The 18,582-nt window shown below is 34.6% G+C and overlaps 1 protein-coding gene across 15 annotated transcripts in view; it reads right to left on the reverse strand.

The window, feature by feature from the left end:
- Positions 1-18,582, reverse strand: part of MCTP1 (multiple C2 and transmembrane domain containing 1) — a 560,962-nt gene that overhangs the window by 232,615 nt on the left and 309,765 nt on the right. For 11 of the 15 annotated variants that reach the window (XM_057541263.1, XM_057541268.1, XM_057541265.1 and 8 more), the window contains 3 exons: positions 15,769-15,880; positions 10,109-10,156; positions 7,344-7,382 (listed from right to left, as the gene is read on the reverse strand). In XM_057541263.1, coding sequence (XP_057397246.1) covers positions 7,344-7,382; positions 10,109-10,156; positions 15,769-15,880 — 199 coding nt within the window. The remainder of the gene's footprint in view (positions 1-7,343; positions 7,383-10,108; positions 10,157-15,768; positions 15,881-18,582) is intronic. The other 4 variants (XM_028162670.2, XM_057541269.1, XM_057541267.1 and 1 more) reach the window with 2 other exon arrangements.

Consider the following 18,582-nt stretch of genomic DNA (forward strand, 5'->3'; position numbering starts at 1 on the left):
AATTCTAAAAAAATACACTTACATTTGGACGTGAGGGCACAAACCTTAGATGGAATGATTGCAGTTTTTTTGATGTTATGCTACTGTTTAACTCAAAGAAACCTTATTCTAGTTTTTGGAAAAGATGCAGCTTTTCCTATTCTACTGCCAATTCTCTTCTTACCTTGATTCCCAGTTCTCTTTTAATTAAGCAGCATGCTTAGCAAAATGTGGATAAATCTTAAAGTATCATTTGAAAGAAATTATTTCTCGAAGCTCCTTACACAAATAATTTCCCCAGAGTCAATAACACAAGTTATTTAGCTAACATTGAGTTTTTTCTCAATGTTTCTCGATTGCAAAATGTATTAAATCAACGTGAAAGTCTTGGCTCTAGACTTGACAGTTACAACAACTAAGACAACCATTTAGCATTTAAAAATATTGTTACTTCATTTAAAGTTTAGGTGGTCTAAGGTGATCTAATACTGAAATTGCACCAACTCCATACTTTCCATTCTTCCTCAGATGAACACCGAGGGCAATGATCTAATTATGTGATTAGTATGCAAAGAGCAAAATGAGATTGATGAATTGGTGGCGGGGAGGGGAGATTTTAATGATCAAGATTTAGAACTTACATTTCTCTGTTAAAATTTGAGAAACAAAAATACCAGTCACATTTGGATCCACTGAAGTCCCCAGGCTGTGCTTTTCATGCCATGTTTAACTACTTCTGTCATTATTAACTAAAATTTATATTTCATTTTACAACCCACATTGTCATGTAAATTTAGGTCTTTATTTCAAATGAAAGAAGTTAATTTTCCTGTGGACCCTTATGGCATTTATAGCTCTGATAAATATAAAATTCACAGCAAACTAGCCAAGGCCTTCTTTGCACTAGAGTTTCTAATAATAACAATAACAGAAAACAATAATAATGAAACACCTGGAATTACGATAATGAGTTCTAAACAAAAGTGGTGATTTTAATATGGAGGGCAAGAAAAGCAGAATAAACTCTTCAAGAATCCCAGGGAAGACTTGTCCTAAATTATAATTATAGATATTTAGTTACATTTCAGTCTCCATCAAGACAAGAGGTTGGTAAGTGAGGGAAAGTGCCATTTTAAAAGTGCTAAAATTATAAAGTAACAACAAATGGAAACAGAACAAAAGCCAGAGGTATCAAGTTGATGAAGGAAAATAATTGAAGTTATTCTGAATGATGAATTGTTCAACTATTTCTGCTGAGGTTTTGAATTTATTAAGTAGCAAGATCCATTGGTAATATTGTTTTTAAATCTATTTTTTGCTTCAAAAAACCAACACATACTAAGAAAATTTCTCCTCAAAGATCAAAAATCCTACTGTGAATCTAAGAGTTAATGAGATTTTAAATTAAAAAATCTAGAACATGTATTCTTTTTCTCAGAGAAATAAAACTAAAGGACAGTTCATTTTTTCCCATAACAAATGAATATGATGCTATTTTTCACCCTTCTATGTAAAATAAATCGCAGAATCTTCAATGTCTTTGCCATCAGACAAACAAGGATAGCCACTGAACTTTTATTGAAGGTGGTATCTTTTGTTAGCCTTAATATGTACAGGCCTTTAAACCCATTGTGTGTTATTTTAATTCAGCAGTTCTATGACACTCAAGACATTCACAATAGACTGGAAATTGTGAAGCCTGAGATTCCAATGTCAAAGTCAAGCCAGGTAGTAGTATTATTACACAGCATGTTTTTATAGGTGCATAATTTCCTTTTATCAATACCTCTTTGGGCATTTAAGAGGTAAAAAATGAATAAATTCTTAAGTAAATAATTTTCATAGACTTTCCTGGTCAGACTGCAATCTAGCTATCAAAGCTGTGGCTCTCGGATGCCTCCGTCAAGTTGACTAAGCCTATCGATGTGTCATTGAAAACAGGGATGTGAAGTAAGTAGAACTGCACACCGAAACACAATTTTCTGGTTCCTCAAATAGATGTTCATATCATTTATACTCATTAAACATAAATATAATCCCCCTGCAACTCCCACTGTCCTTTTAAATATTGTTGAAGGGAGAGAGGCAAGGTCAGCTTCCCAGAGGACCCACCCTGTAGCTGAAGCCTGGCCTTGCTTTGTCTTTTATTTTTATTTTTTGGAAATTTTACCTTAAGTGTTTCATATGTGTGTGTATGTTTGTAGATATGTATATATAAATACATGCATATGTGTGTATATATTGCTGTCAACCAGGGCTTGTCAACCAGTCCTTACAAAATTATGATTTAATTTCATTGTAAACATTTAGGGGGCTTTAAAACCGATAAATCTCCTCCCGGTCACACTCAATTTAACATATATATATACACATACATATGTGTATATATACGTATATCTAACATATATACATATATGTGTTAAATATATCTGATATACATTGTATGTATATACATATATACCTTTGAATTAAAAGGCCATGTAATCTGTGAACGAACCCTTAGCTCCATCATCCTGGAGTCAAGTTATATTAGTTCCCTTACCTTTGATCAGCCCAGAAAGGGTCTTGGGAAACCATCAGCTGACTTGGTAGCACACGTTAGCAATGTGAAGGCCAGTCTATGACCCCACAATTAAACATCTTAGAGCTAGCACGCAGGCATTATGGAATCCATCTTCTGCTTGAGATTACATTTTGTCCTTTCACTTTGTGCCAACTCATCCAGACTCTCTCCCCAAAGGACCCACAACATTTTAAAAATTCAACATGAGTGGTCAAATAAATGTAATGCCATTGTTACAGAAATCCCTGTAGTTATGAATTACAATACATAAAAATGTATGATATCTTATACCTATGGGAAAACCCTGTCAAAACAGCAAGAAAAAAATCATCTCAATATAAAATTTAATTATGGCTCCATGTATTTTGAGGGGATAATCAAATATTTACTGACATTAAGCTATCTCTATTTTAAATAAACTTACTACAAATTTTAGGAGTGTAATTAATTGAGGTAAAAATACAGTCCTTTATAATGCAAATGCTCATGCTATTAGCCCTTTGTTTACTGCAGCATTGTGGACTCTTAGAAGCCTTAATTATGAGGTTGACTTTATAGCATTTCCAAATAACAGAAATTTGGGAGGACAAAATTAATAGTAAGAATTTTAAAAAGAATTTTATATTTCCTTCAAAAACAAGTAAGCAACTAATTTTTTCAAATACATAGGCATAATCATTTGAAATGAGACATCAAAGAAAAGCCATTTTGGTCATTCACAGTTGAGAAAGTCAATGACCAATAAAGTTTTCATTTTTTGCAATTTTTTAAAGATCATCATCTATGTATTATCAGGATATGAGGTCTTTGTAGGAAGGACATGATAATTGTTAAATAATGACTTTTTTCCCCACTATGTCTGACTGTGTGAGACACTTAAAAATGTGTTAATCTGTTTCTCTACCGTTCCTTAAATTAAAGCACTTAGAGGTTTTCAATGATGCATTTTTAATGTGTCATCCAAGGTGTCAGGTTTAACTATGCCCTGCAGACTTACAGTGTTGAGAGTGTGCTCTAGTTTAAATTAACAATATCCTTGCCAAAAGTCTTATTATAAATTGCCTCATTCAACCAGTGAATAAAGTGTTTTATAGTTCATTAAAATTATGCTAAGTGATTAAAATAAAATCTTTATAAAAAAGATACATTACTAAAAAAATAAGCCATCAAGTAACAGAAGATATGCTAATGAGACGTCATCACATAGTCATATTATATTATTCAAAGGATGAACTCTCTTTAAAACAATTTTCAACTGTTATTGTTGAGAACAGAAATTGCAATGTGTATGTCTTTATATTATTACAATGGTTACTTCTCATAGAATTAAAGTGATTTATTGAAAGCACATAAATTTATTATCATACCCACTGATAAACACATTCTTCTATGTTAAAACACACACAGTGTAGTATAAAATCCTTTCTGCTTGCCATCTGATAGAGGCAATTATTTCATTATTTATTTTCCATTTTTTGCTTGACCCCCCCACAGAATTTATTCACAAAATTAATATACACCTTCTCTTCTAAGCTCATGAAACTTTCTTGTTGAATAATTTAGCCTTATAATAAATTATCAATGATAAGCTTCTTCTAAAGAATAAAATATTACAATAACTCAAAGCATCACCATTTCTCTGCCAAAATGCATTTTGTCACCTAAGTATAATACTTTGACCAGGATAATTATCCAGTTGCTCAAGTTTATGGAGACATCAATCCCTTTCTTCTTAAAATAACATTTTTCTACAACAGCTGAGTGTGGGCAGAATTAGAAATGTGCACAATGGAAAGTGTGCTTGTGGAAAACCAGAATGAATGTTTTAAAGGATGCTACTATCCCCAGAAGAGGAAACGCTACGGAATTCATAATTATTTACTGGCCAACATACCATTTAAATATAGCATGTACTTTATACATTCTTCCTTTTCAGGGGTAAGTTAAGTGTATTTTTTTCCTACTCATTATTAGGTGGTGACACATTTACTCCAAATAATATCTAAGTCTGTCCTGAACAGCAATTACTCCTCAAGTCGGCTCTTCACCTCTCTTGTTTTCATTAGTAAATACAACCCCACATTATGTGATTGCCACAGATTAGATTTCCATAGCAGAAAAAATCTGCTATGGGCAAGACAATGAAAATGAAAAGCAGATATTTAAGTATTGGGAAATTCCATGAGCTGATGAACTTGTATATAGGGGAGATGTGCATATTAAAAGCTAACAATGTCAATTTAGCACTTCCCCGCTCCATGGTTATATCACTTCTGAAAAAAACAAGAAAGCAAAGAAAAACTCCATACTGGAGAGAATATCTAACAACACTACCTGACTCTATTGAAGTCTTTGCCACAAAGTGTATATTTCTCAGATCTCACCTTCACCATGGGTGCTCACAGACAGGCAGCATACAGAAGCCCTGCTATAAAAAAGCAGACCTCATTCCCAGAAACCAAGATTCCAAAGAAGAAAATGACCTATTTATATGAAAACTTCACCTTTGACTTTGAGCATAGTTCTATCAAATGTAAAATACTTGTATTTAAGTGTCATGCAAATAAATTATATCCTCTTTCCAAAAATAAAAGAGGAAAAATCTTTACTCACACAAGAATCTTTAAGGGGAAGGCTGAAATCATTAGAAAAGGGATGCATTTCCACAACACAGTAACATAGTGACACACGCAACTACACGGTACAGTCATTTATCCCTTAGTTTCTCAGGAGGCACAATTTGCTTGAACATTGTCCTGCCTCCTTCAATCCCTGGAGGAAGAATTGGGGGAGCCGTCTCATTGTGTGTGAAGGATGGTGGACTAGGTGGTAATTGACATTTCAAACTTTCCCTGGATTTTGAAGTTAACACTCTGCTCTTGTAACACTAATATGGATGAATATGGCACATGCTTTAGGGGACAGTGACAAACTGAATGAATTATTAGGTATTCAGTATGTTCTCAATGGAAAAAAAAAACAACTGATTTTCTTCTACACAGCATTCAACATCCCCATTAAATTTTATAAAACTGAAAATCCCTTAGGCTAAAAACCCAAAAGCCATATTACCATGTACACTAAAAATAATCTCCCAATGAGTGCAGTTAGACACAGGGAATTCTGTGTCATCAACGGCCAGCTAGGAAATTCACCAGTTTGAATGTACAATTGGATTATTAGTAATTAAAAACTCTAAGAAGTTTAGATATAAAAATAGTAAAGAGTAGATGTTTATTATTTATTTTTATTTTTTTTGTAGATCAAAGGAAAAGACATGGATTTATGTTGACTTAACTGATCCTTAAAATTAAATTTAAATATAAATTAAATGAACTATTTAAAGAAGAATCTTTATGTTTGTTCTTTTATCTTACAATAAAATGGATTATTCCCACTAATTAATACTAAAAACTATATAATATCCTGTTCTAGCATTACATCTTAACTACAACTGGAAGAGAGATATTGCTACATATTAATGGATTACAATGTTTTTACATAGATATAGTATAAGATAGACACAGAATGAAGAAAGCCAAATTACCTGAATTTTTAAACATATATACTTTTAATATAACACTAATTCTGAAGTACAATTACAAAGAAAAAAGTGTATTACAAATACGAACAGTGCAAACATTTCTTTAAGATTGTTGAAATTTTATTTTGGCCTGTAGAAAACATAGTGAACACTAAGTCAGAAATATTCAGCAATTTTCCTTAATAAATGTTTTTCATTTTATTAAAATGATAAAGGTGATTTTTAATGTGGACCTGACCTTTTTATGATCCAAATTATCTTTTGGTCATTAATTCTATAATAACTGGGAAGAAAGTTTTTACAGTAAGAAATACTTGTTAAAGCAATTAAGACATTACCATAAATAAAAAATCATTTTGATATAAGTATTTTCTTAATTCACAATAATGAAAGTGACAAAATCAAAGAAAAATTTAAGTAATAAATTTCAATAAATTTTTAAGCATGATTCAATCAGAATGGAAGAAAAAAGATTGTCATGTTCCAGGGTCTAAGAAAATGAATCACTATTCAAAAGGGATACCAACTTTTAAAAATAGAAATTTGAGCAAAAAAGATTTTTACAAATAAAATCCCTTTGATTTATTCCGAGGAGTAGTCATACAAAAGTCAGTTTCATCTTGATATTTATTTGTGTCCAAGAGTGGTACCACCACTGAACAAATTAGAAGCTTAGTTTATATCTTATATATTTTACAAGTTATAAGAAGAGCCAGAGCTTGGGAAGTTATAGGATCCATAAACTCCTCTCACTCCCAAGAGTTATTTATTTCTTGAAGTGAGAAGAGGCAATGATGGAAAACTGTTCTCATGATACACTCCAAAGATGTAGCAATAAAGGGATTTTTGAGTTTAGAAAATCTTAGACTCAGTTTTCAGTGAACAAAAACAGTAAATTACATGGATCTTCCTTCTCTCTGGAGTTGTCCCTACCCTAGTGCTATTATTTTATGCCTGATCTGGAGCAAAGGCATTTTCTAGACCCTGTGGTACAGAGAACAGAAACCAGATGTTGCGAATGATGCTGAGAAGTGACCAGAGATTAGCAAGAGGATGATTTGGTTGTGATTGATCAGTGTGATTTCTATTTACTTAAAAAGCATCATATGGTTTGCTTAAAGTTTATGGGGAAAAAAAAAACAATTGAAGAGTGATGAAATCCTGAGGTATAGTTTAAAGAGGTATGAGAGAGATTGGGAAAGCAGCTGATAGTTCTTCTCAACAAGAAAAGCTGAAAGATCGCATGCTAAGCATTACCTTACTTGATCTTTTCCAACTCTTCCTCATTAGCATTGTCTGTAAATGAAATAAAGCATTTTCATTATCTTATCACTCAAGTACAGGACAGGGCAGCCAATTGTTTTCTGGAGGAAGCTTGACATTTAAACAGCAAACAGTTTCCAGCAACAATTATACAAGACAAAAATTGTTTTTCATGTACACGCAGCTAGAAGAAGCACCTTTAACATTCAAGCAGTCTTTCTGGTGAGAGTTCATTTCCTTTATTCTTTTGTACAAAGAGATGGGACAGTATATTTTAAATAGAATGGAAAATTTGAAATATCTTATTGATAGGAAAAAAACACACTAAGTCTCCCAATTAGCAATTGTTCCTTTTGGTGGTGGAGGCTGATGACGTACCATGACTTTACCAGGTGTATAATAATTTTTCTCTTCAAACTCATTCAAAGTCTGTTGCACTGGCAGCATCTTAGAATTGTCTCTGCTTCCAGTTAATCTTTAATTACATCAGGGTTTACAAACGCTTTCGACTGAGAAAAAGTGCTGCACATCGTGATGGCTATTAGTGGATCTTCCTGCTAAATGTTTAGCCATGATATATCCTTTAAACTAGTCTTTTCGTGTCATAGTAAGAGATATTTATGACTTCAAGTTTTAATTAAGGTTGATGGAGATTTGTGATGAGTGCTCTAGATCACTGGTCTCTTGTATAAAGTAACTCATAAAAATCCAATGACTTTTAATTTCCTCTCCAGTTTTAAAAAAATTCTCAATGAACACTGAGGTATTAACTTCCTGATAACCTCTTTACCCTCTCTTAGCTTTATCATTACTTTTAAGGCAGATGAGGGAATATTTGGAGCAAAGAATACAGCTTATAGAAATGCTTGCCATATTTATATATCAAGGAAGTACACTCGTGCCTTTAAGAACTCTATCTCCTTCAGCAAAATTCACTATCAAGCAAGACCATTTCAGAAACCACTCATAAATTACAAAAATACAAAAAAGGAAAGATTTTAATATAAGAGTAAGTCATTTAGTAGGCAACCTTTGGCCTAAACCAAGACAAAGGAATTATGTCGACGTTCTAGAAGGGGAAATGAGAAATATCATAAAATTGTCAAGGTAAGGATACATTCCTCTTTTCTACAGATAGTGGTTTTATAGGTTACATTTTCTCTATATACACTCTGTGTTAGATATTGACCAAAATATGGAAGAGAAATAGACTTCCTAAGGTTACAATAGTTCCCAATTTTTTTCAAATGGAGTCAGGAACTGCAAAGTATTATTTTATATTTTTTCTAAGTACTAACGTCCAATTTATTCTGAAGCAAAACCCACCATCGGGTTATGGAGATGGACGTTTAGTAGATGTTCGTTGTTGATGTTAAATGAGTTAGTCGTCGTCATCACCACCACCACCACCACTTTCTCGTCACTAAAAGGCAATTGGACACGAAATACTTTTGTGGTATCCCATGTTCATAAAAACTGCCTCGTGAGGAGTCAGACAATAAATGTTCAACTTTCTCAGAAAGCAGAGTTTCAGTGTACAAAGAATGATAATTCCTAGGGACAATGTTCTGAGTCAAATCAGGTGAGAACAATTAACATAAGTAAATCAAAAAGGAAAATCTCTTAACTCATGGCCATTTATCATCCTCAACTAGTATCAAAGAATCTTACAAAGTTCCATTTGGTAAGAAATGCTACTATGAAAAAGGGGCTAAGAACATGAGGAAGAGTTGAATCTCAGGGCAACACTATTCAATATTACACAGATTCACTACTGCTGGTCAAAGCCACATCCCCCGACTCAGAACCACTGCATGCGATTAACCTTCTACATGTGAAGCAAACTATAGGGTTGGTATTTTCCTGTCTCTCAAAATCAGTTTTACAGACAAGCTGCATGGTATTATTTTTCAGATTGGGACACTGATACAAACAAAAGGTCAGTAATTTCCCTAAGTATAAGTATGAAAGATCTGGCAGTTACAAGGACCAATTCATTATTTTCCTGGTTCAGTTTCTAGGAAACTGGGTTTCTAGCATTAAAGTAGATTCAGTAAAACTGGAATCAGTAGAAAAGTTTTCTAAAAAGTGAATTTAACAGACATACTATTAACATTGTTACCTTTACTAACTGTGGGACATATTATGATTGGGGAATGTTAAACATAGGAGATGAAGCAAATTATAGAAAAATAAGATTTATTTTTTGCTCTTTGATCTTAACTTCAGCTGAGAAACATATGAATTTGTTTTTGAAAGTGTCATTATCTAATATTATAGTACCTTCAAATTCTTTATTAGCAACTCAACTTTCTTTGAAGCCCAATAAATGGAATAAGTAGCATAGAAATATGGCCTATGAGAGAGCTGCAGAACTGATTATGTTTTTAAAAGATTCCACAATCTCAATCCATTTTTTGCTTTTCCCTTTTGTTGCAGTGATTTTTTTTTTAGGCAATTACATGACTACTATAGATATAAAAAAAAAATCACAGAATGGCTAGATATTATGGTACATACATACTATAAAACATATATATTAACTGTTTATAGGTGGATATTTTTTCAAATGTTAGCTTATGGAATAATTCAGAAATTTTTCAAAAATAAACCATAGAGAAAAATATATTTTTTGAATTCACTAAAGATCAACTAAGGTTAATTCATATGTTTCTTAAAATTTTTTACTTTTTAGCTTTAGCCAAGCAATTTGTTAGGTCTAGGTTATCTAAGAGAGTGTGTAACACAAATTAACTCACTTTTATTTCATAAATCCTCCAATGAAGAAAGCTGTGGATTGAACTCTGCTAGAAAAAGAGCCAGAAAGAACTCAAACACACTATCAGACCAAAATACCATATATAGGACACACATGTATGCACTACACACTTTTGCAGGATCAAACAGGACATGCATTCAAAACAGAAATGACAGTTGTGTCATGCAAGTCATCAACATGCCCCCCAAGAAGATTTTGGTTTCTCATACATACAACGCTGAAAATTAAAAAATACATATATCTGTTCACATCTGGAATCTTTTAAAAAAGACTCAATCATGACTCAGTGGAGAATATTTTAATATAAGCAACTATGAAATACTTTTGCTATGACTCTCATATTTACTTCTTAATTAGCTATAATTAGATGTTCCATGTTTGAGGGGCTTTAGTAGATACAGTAGGCTGATAGGGTTTTCAACTTGTTCATTTTTACTGAGTTCCAGAACTGGCAATCCACACAAGAAGAAATCATCCCAACCACATGATTCATGGAACACATTGTCAGTATTAACAGTGTTTCAAACACTCACAAGATAACTGATTTAGAACTCTTAGCACTTTGTGATGCTAAGCCCTCTGTATTTCCAGTTACTCATTTCTTCCCACTTTTGATAGCATTTCTTAACATTAATGTTCTATTTCCTACTTGATGGTTAGGATTTATTTGTCAGTGGCTCTTGAAATTCATATCATCCATTCTCCATGTTAATCCATAAAAAATATTTAGCAAAGTCTTATAAACACAGGCATAAGAATAAACATGTGCTTGTCTGAACTAAAGTCTTAAGTCCCAGAAGCTTAAAATAGGTTATTTCTGAGCTAATAATCAAAGAGAACAGAACTCATAATTTTGCTGTGTGAAGGTCAATGCAAAATCATCCTCTATTCCTTCTCTATACATCATTCTGAATATTAAATGGACTTGTGAAGCATTTAGTAACTGATTTCTGGTTTGTTGCATTATGAGTCTGAATTTCTCTAAATAAGATTTGTTCTTGGATAATTTGTGGAAGTTCAGCATGTCATTTTCACTGCAGCAATATGTTATATATTTCAGGCATATAAAAATTTAATTTGAAGACACATTGGATAATTGACTGTTTTTAACCAAGAAATTTCAAATGTATTCCAGGGAAATATATTTAGCCAATACTAGACATGTTACCAAAAGAAAAAAATACAGCGATGTGCTTCTAATTCATTGTCATCATTAGAAATCTTGAGAAGAGCAATATAGACTGATTTTAATCAGATTATCATTAATAGAATAATTTTAAGAATTCAAAAGGAAAATTAAATCATTATCTCCAATATTGTTTGTGACAACCTCAGGGATTTGAATATGGAAGTAAGAAGGAAACTTAAAATACCTTTCCCTGGACCTTTGAAGCATCCCATCAAGCATTCTCTAAGAATCTGCTTAGAGATTCATCCACAGCCTACTGAATAACCACTAGGTACAGAAAGCTGGACTAGGTTTTGAGAGGAGTCATCATAAGAAAGGTAATCAGAAGCAATAATTTATACATATATAAATATTTATGAATTATTATTATTTTTAACCAGAAGTGATGGGCTATAGGACGGAAGTGAGGTGAGGTACAGTACAGGTATATTTTAGGTAGGAAAGGTCACATTGGAGAACGCTTGGACTTGAGAGGAGGTGAGCTGTGTAGGAGTCTGTATGGCTGGATAAAGGTTACAAGTGAGGGAACACATGTCGCTCATTGGAGAGTCTTAAAGCCCTTCATCAGGAGTTTCCATTTCATTAGAGAAATAACCACAGGTCACTGAACACTTAGAAGGAGAATAAAGAGGCAGTTATAGAACTTGGTACAATGCTTATAGATGCTCAATAAGTGGTTTTTTTCAATAGATGCCTACAAATGGCATCTCTTATTCAGAGTGTCAAAATCTCCTAACTAGTGTCGCTTGCCAGTTTTAGAGATCTTAATTAATAAACAGCTCTAGAACTGCTATATAGACCGAAAAAAACAAAGGGGAAAAAGCACAACTTTATGTCTTTGTTAGAAATTTTCATCATGTAAAGCATATGCTTAGAAGCCCCAATCCAAATCTAGGAATCCGATTAGCCAGGATACTGGGGGTCCCAACAGAATTTCCTGTAGGGGACCTTTCATGCTTCCTCCCCTGTCCCTGCCCCAGCTGCTTGTCAACAACCAACCCCAGGCTCCCGGTTATTGATCACGTCCACAAGGAGGAGCCAGTATAGCCACACTGGTCACTCTTCTCACTGCTTCTCAGTTGTGGCTGAGGTCAAGAGAGCTCGCCAGCCAGAGGCGAACTGCTGTACCTTTTCTGAGGCACTGGCCCCTGATAAGCCACTTGCTTCTCTGGTGAAGAAGAGAGAAGCCAGGTGAGAGTCCAACATGGGAAGGAAGAAGACACCAGTTTTCAGTTGCTGCAGCAGAATCAATCCAGTGCTATTTGGGACTGTGAAGGGGGAGGCATGAAGTAAGGCAAGCAAATGAAAAATACTCAGCAGTAAAAGATATTTTTTCCAAAAAGCTGGGGTAGCCAAAGAAATCTGAACCAAGAAAATGGCATGAAGATTTCGGGAAGAACTCTTTGTGTTAAGGGTGAATGTGGCTGGAGAGATACGATAAGGAGAAAGAAAAAGGAAGAAAAGAAGATTAATAATACCAGATTTTTGATGTGTAACTGTTTCATATAACCTGTTTTCGTTCCTATTCGTGTTTGATAAATCACTGATGATCAGTAACCAGGCACTATAGTATTTTAAAATGATCTTTTCTAATTAGAAAGACAGTGTGCCTAAATAAGTTTGAACGGCAGTGGAGATTGAAGGGTTTTTGCGAGAATGGTTGAAGAAAAACGCATGTCAGGAACTACTTTGCCTGTGCTGACATATATTTCTGTGTAATTTAGAACTCAGCAGCTTCGTCATAAAGTCTCTTGATACTAACTTAATCCCTCAAACCCTCAGTTTGATGTTAGAGTATTTAATAAATATTCTTTTAATGTAAAAAATTAGCAGACCCTCCATCATCAAATCACCCAAATAACTAAAACAGCTGCCATATCATTTGAATCCCCAGTAATACTGGCAGTTTGGATGGTTTGGAGACACGTCCTAAGACCTCAGGCACTTAGGTATTTTCATTTATGGTGTTGTCCTTCATTAAAATAACAAAGGATCTCCCCCACCAAAATATTCCATCACCAAGTTTTGTTGATTTTACCTCCTATAGATAAACTTCTTCATTTCTTTCCATCTCTGCCTCTGACAATTCTAACCCAAATCTCCATCATCTTCCACCAGGATTTTCAAAATAGCTCCTAGTTGGTCTCCAAGCATTCATTCTTTTTTTTTTTTTTTTTTTAAAACAGTTGTCTTTTTTTTTTTTCCCCCCCTACTTTATTTATTTATTTATTTATTTATTTTGGCTGTGTTGGGTCTTCGGTTCGTGCGAGGGCTTTCTCCAGTTGCGGCAAGCGGGGGCCACTCTTCATTGCGGTGCGGGGACCGCTCTTCATCGCGGTGCGCGGGCCTTTCACTATCGCGGCCCCTCCCGTTGCGGGGCACAGGCTCCAGACGCGCAGGCTCAGCAGCTGTGGCTCACGGGCCCAGCCGCTCCGCGGCATGTGGGATCTTCCCAGACCAGGGCTCGAACCCGTGTCCCCTGCATTAGCAGGCAGATTCTCAACCACTGCGCCACCAGGGAAGCCCCAAGCATTCATTCTTACACTTTCATCTGTTTTCTACAATGCAGCTACACAACAAAAGGCAAATAAAATGATGCCACTTCCTATTTACAGACTTTTCAAAGGCTTCCCATTGCCTCTTTGGGGAAAGACCACAAACCTTAACATGGCCAACAGTCCCTATGCAGTCTGGGTGTCTCTCTTTCACTGTCATCATGCACCAGGATCTTTCACACTCTGTTTGCTTCCACCTTCTCTAAGCTCCAGTACTTTTTCAATTCTTGGAGTGCTGCTTGGTTTCTCTAGCCACAGGGCCTTTGCATGTGCTATTTCCTCTGCCTGAAATGTTTCCTCTCTTCCTGTGTTTTTGCCTTTATCAACTTCTATTCACACTTCAGACCTCTTCTCCCATTTGACTTCCTTGGAGAATCCCTGTTCCCAACTAGAAAAAATTCTCCTATATTTGCTCTACAGCAGCATGCACCTCCCTTTTATGGCACTTAAAACAGTTGTCATTTTACATTTCCTTCCATGATTATTTGATTTCTGAGCTCTCCACTGGATTTCAGTTCTACTGTATCCCAAGGGTCTAGCACAGGATTTGGCTTATAGTAAGTTCCTGGTGAATACCAGGATTATTTGAATAAATGAACACTTATACTTTATTCCTGTGTATGGATTTGCCAGCTAGCATATACTCCTTGGCTTGCACTGGGTGAAATAATATACTCTGAATTGGTGACTTTAAAAATGATGGGCTTTTATTTCTAAATGTTCTCTGTGAAAAAATGTCCTCACACACCCTTCCATCTGCGCACATGGGCCCATGCCTGTGCACACACATACATTCCTTCACAGTGCTAAGTTCTCACAGTAGGTATTATTTGATAGTACTTGTTCGAAAAGAAAATCGTCTTCCTCACTGAATGAAATATAGATACTTAAATCATTCTTTGCAAATATTACATATGTGCTCATTGTTTAATTTTTTTAAAGGATAGAGAAAAATACTTTGAAAAGGGTGAATTTTTCAATGAGTTTAAAACACTTCCAAATTTGGAGTTGTAATTCACTATTTTTATTTACAATCTAGGGAAAAATGCCAATAATACCTTTCCAGCAGAAAACATATACCAACTTTAATCACGCATTATTTTAAACCAGCAATACACACATTGCTGAAATAGAATATTTAAACTTGCCTAAAAAATTATGTCTACTCCTAAAATGCGTTGCAATCAGAACTAGTGAGAATAGCTACCAGTATGTGAAAGTACCCTGAGTCTAATAAATAAATTCTGGTAAATTGTGGCAGAAAGTACACTGGCAAGCATACCGATGCAGGTCAAACCTGATATTTTTTAACGTCACTTCAACAGTGCTGGAGTAATTAGCTCCTCTGTATCCCTTGTCAGTTTCTCATAGCAGCATGGTGTGCAACGAAGTGCAGACAGCCAGGGCTAGAAAATGGGTAACACCAGTATGGAAGCCCATCAAGAAGATGAAAAGTACTCACTAATCATTCATCAAACAAATACCAGAAAGCAGAAACTCTATTGTAATTTCACCTCATTTTCTTTGTTATGGTACATCTGACAATATAATCAAAATAGTAAGGTCTGGACACCTCAATGTGGAAAAATGTAATCTCTGAATAAATACCACCATTTGCTACAAATAACAGTCTGAAATTGGAAAATAAAATAATGATAAAAGATACAAATGTATCCCTTATTTATAAGAGGTTCTGATCTGGAGAATAAAATAGGAAATTTGAATTCAAAAAGTACAATACAACTAGACTACTGGTACCCAGGATACTCACAGAAACAAAGAACAGGCCAGATCTTATGCTGTTTCTCTTTAACATTACCTCTGGGTCAGAGAAGGCTCACGACATTCAAACAAGTGAGAGCAAGAAAGCTACAACTAGGCTGAGGGGGAACTTACCACACCCCTGTGTTCTCCTTCTTTAGGGGTAAGGACGACTGAGAGCAAAATCATTCCAAGATCATGGTCAGGATAATGGGGATCTTTCAGTGTTACGGTCACATCTGTGGGCCTATGATATAAAATATTAAGATTTTGAGCATGAAGGAAACCATCGACAAAAGGCAAACTACTGAATGAGAAAAGATAGTTGCAAATGATATATCCAATAAGGGTTTAATACCCAAAATATATAAAGAACTCACACAACTCAATATCAAAAAACAAGCAATTTGATATAAAAACGGATAAACATGTTTCCAAGAAAGACATGCAGATGGCCAACAGACACATAAAAAGATGCTCAAAATCACTAATTATCAGGGAAATGCAAACCAAAACCACAATATGTCACCTCACACCTGTCAGAATGGTGATTATCAAAAAAGCAACAAATAATAAGTGTTCGTGAGGTTGTGGAGAAAAAGGAACACCTGTACACTGTTAGTGGGAATTTAAATTGGTGCAGCCACTATGGAAAATGATACGGAGGTGCCTCAAAAAATTAAAAATAGAACTATCATATGATCTAGCAATTCTACTCCTGGGTATCTATCTAAAGAAAACAAAAACAGCAATTGGAAGAGATACATGCACGCTTATGTTTATTGCAGCATTATTTACAATAGCCAAGATATGGAAACAACCAAAGTGTCCATTGATAGATGAATGGATAAAAAAGATGTGGCATTTATGTGTATATATATCTATATATGCATATATACACACACACACACACACACACACACAGGAATATTACTCAGCCATAAAAAAAGAGTGAAATCTTGCCATTTGCAACAATATGGATGGACCTGGAGGGTATCATGTTAAGTGAAATAAGCCAGACCAAGACAGATAGCATATGATTTCACTTATATGTCAAATCTAAAAAACAAAACAAATGAAAAAACTAAACAAAGCAGAAACAGACTCATGGATACACAGAACAAACTGTTGCCAGAAGGGAGGGGGTGGGGGAATGGACTAAATAGGTGAAGGGAATTAAGAGGCATAAACTTCCAGTCATAAAATAAATACACAGGGATAAAACGTACAGCATAGAGAATATAGTCAACAATGTTGGAATAACTTTGTATGGTGACAGATGGTTACTAGACTTATTGAGATCATTTTGTAATGTCTATAATTGTCAGAGCCACAATGTTGTATACCTGAGACCAATACTGTATGTCAACTACGCTTCAATAAAAAATAAATATATAAAATATAAAAAAAGATTTTGAACTGTCATTAAATAAGCCAAAATATATACTATATATTTTTTAACATCTTTATTGGAGTATAATTGCTTTACAATGGTGTGTTAGTTTCTGCTTTATAACAAAGTGAATCAGCTATACATATACATACATCCCCATATCCCCTCCCTCTTGCATCTCCCTCCCACCCTTCCTATCCCACCCCTCTAGGTGGTCACAAAGCACGGAAATTGAGTTATTTGTAGTGAGGTGAATAGACCTAGAGTCTGTAATACAGAGTGAAGTAAGTCAGAAAGAGAAAAATAAATACCGTATGCTAACACATATATATGGAATCTGAAAAAAAAAAAATGGTTATGAAGAACCTAGGAGCAGGACAGGAATAAAGATGCAGACGTAGAGAATGGACTTGAGGACACAGGGAGGGGGAAGGGTAAGCTGGGACGAAGTGAGAGAGTGCATGGACTTATATATACTATATATTTTTAAGAAGAAAAGCAATTTTGTCTTCCTTTAATTTCCTGGTACAATTTTTATTGTTATTAAAATAACATCAATGTATTAAGTTATCCAATAAATCATGGGCCAATTGGGTATACTTGGATTCACTGCCTAAGTTTCAGCTCTTCATGGGGTTCTAGAAAGGCCGTGGGGCTGCTGGAAAGGCTAAGGAAATACAGCAGTATTAAGAAAACTGTAAGGCCCTTCTCTGTGATCTCTAAATACACAGAGAGCAATAGAGGCTATTTTCTATATATTTGAGTCCAACAACTCAATGACGGTCTTTTACTGACCACTACCTTCCTTTTAGTTCTTTAAGATTTTTTTTTTCTTAATCAGAAGTATGATTTAGAGTAAACAAACAAGTGGGAGAAGAGGGAAATATAAAATATAAATTGCCTGATATACATTATAAATATACTTTAAAAACAATGTAGAGTTATTTGAAGAACTTCTACTATTTAAAATAATGCTTCTATTTTTGGCTATTTAAACCTATGCCTAAATTTTTAGATTCAGAAATGCAAGGAAACCAGCACTTGGAAGAGGTGATCAATACTTAGAAGGCTTCAGAATTAGATAAGTATCTCTGAGGAAGAGATTATGAATTGCTCAATATTACCCACAGTAACTTTTAGAAAATAATGTAAAATACACATTCAACTGATAATGTGTAGGTAATATCTTGTTTACATATTTCAATTAATATTGAACAAATAGGGGTTCATGCCCTCCATAAGCCTAAGGGACTGTGGAACATTCAGCACCACACTTGAATCCTGAAACGTTGGCAAACTAGGAATGTTCCCTTGCTTGTTCAATCATTTATTCATTTAATTCACAAAACATGAATTGAACATATGTGATACTAGGTTCTGGGTAAAAACCAGCAGTCAAGACCAAAGATAAGATACTTGTCTTCATGGAGCTTAACATTTAGTAAATGATACTGTTGGATTCTAGTACTGGGGAGAGGGCTTGATGGGGAAAGTGGTACAAATAAAAACTTTCAATCCTGGCTGCACCTCAGAATCAACTGGGAAGCTTTTAAAAA

This window comes from Balaenoptera acutorostrata, chromosome 2, assembly GCF_949987535.1.
Source record: "Balaenoptera acutorostrata chromosome 2, mBalAcu1.1, whole genome shotgun sequence".
In the NCBI taxonomy this organism is placed as follows: Eukaryota; Metazoa; Chordata; class Mammalia; order Artiodactyla; family Balaenopteridae; genus Balaenoptera; species Balaenoptera acutorostrata.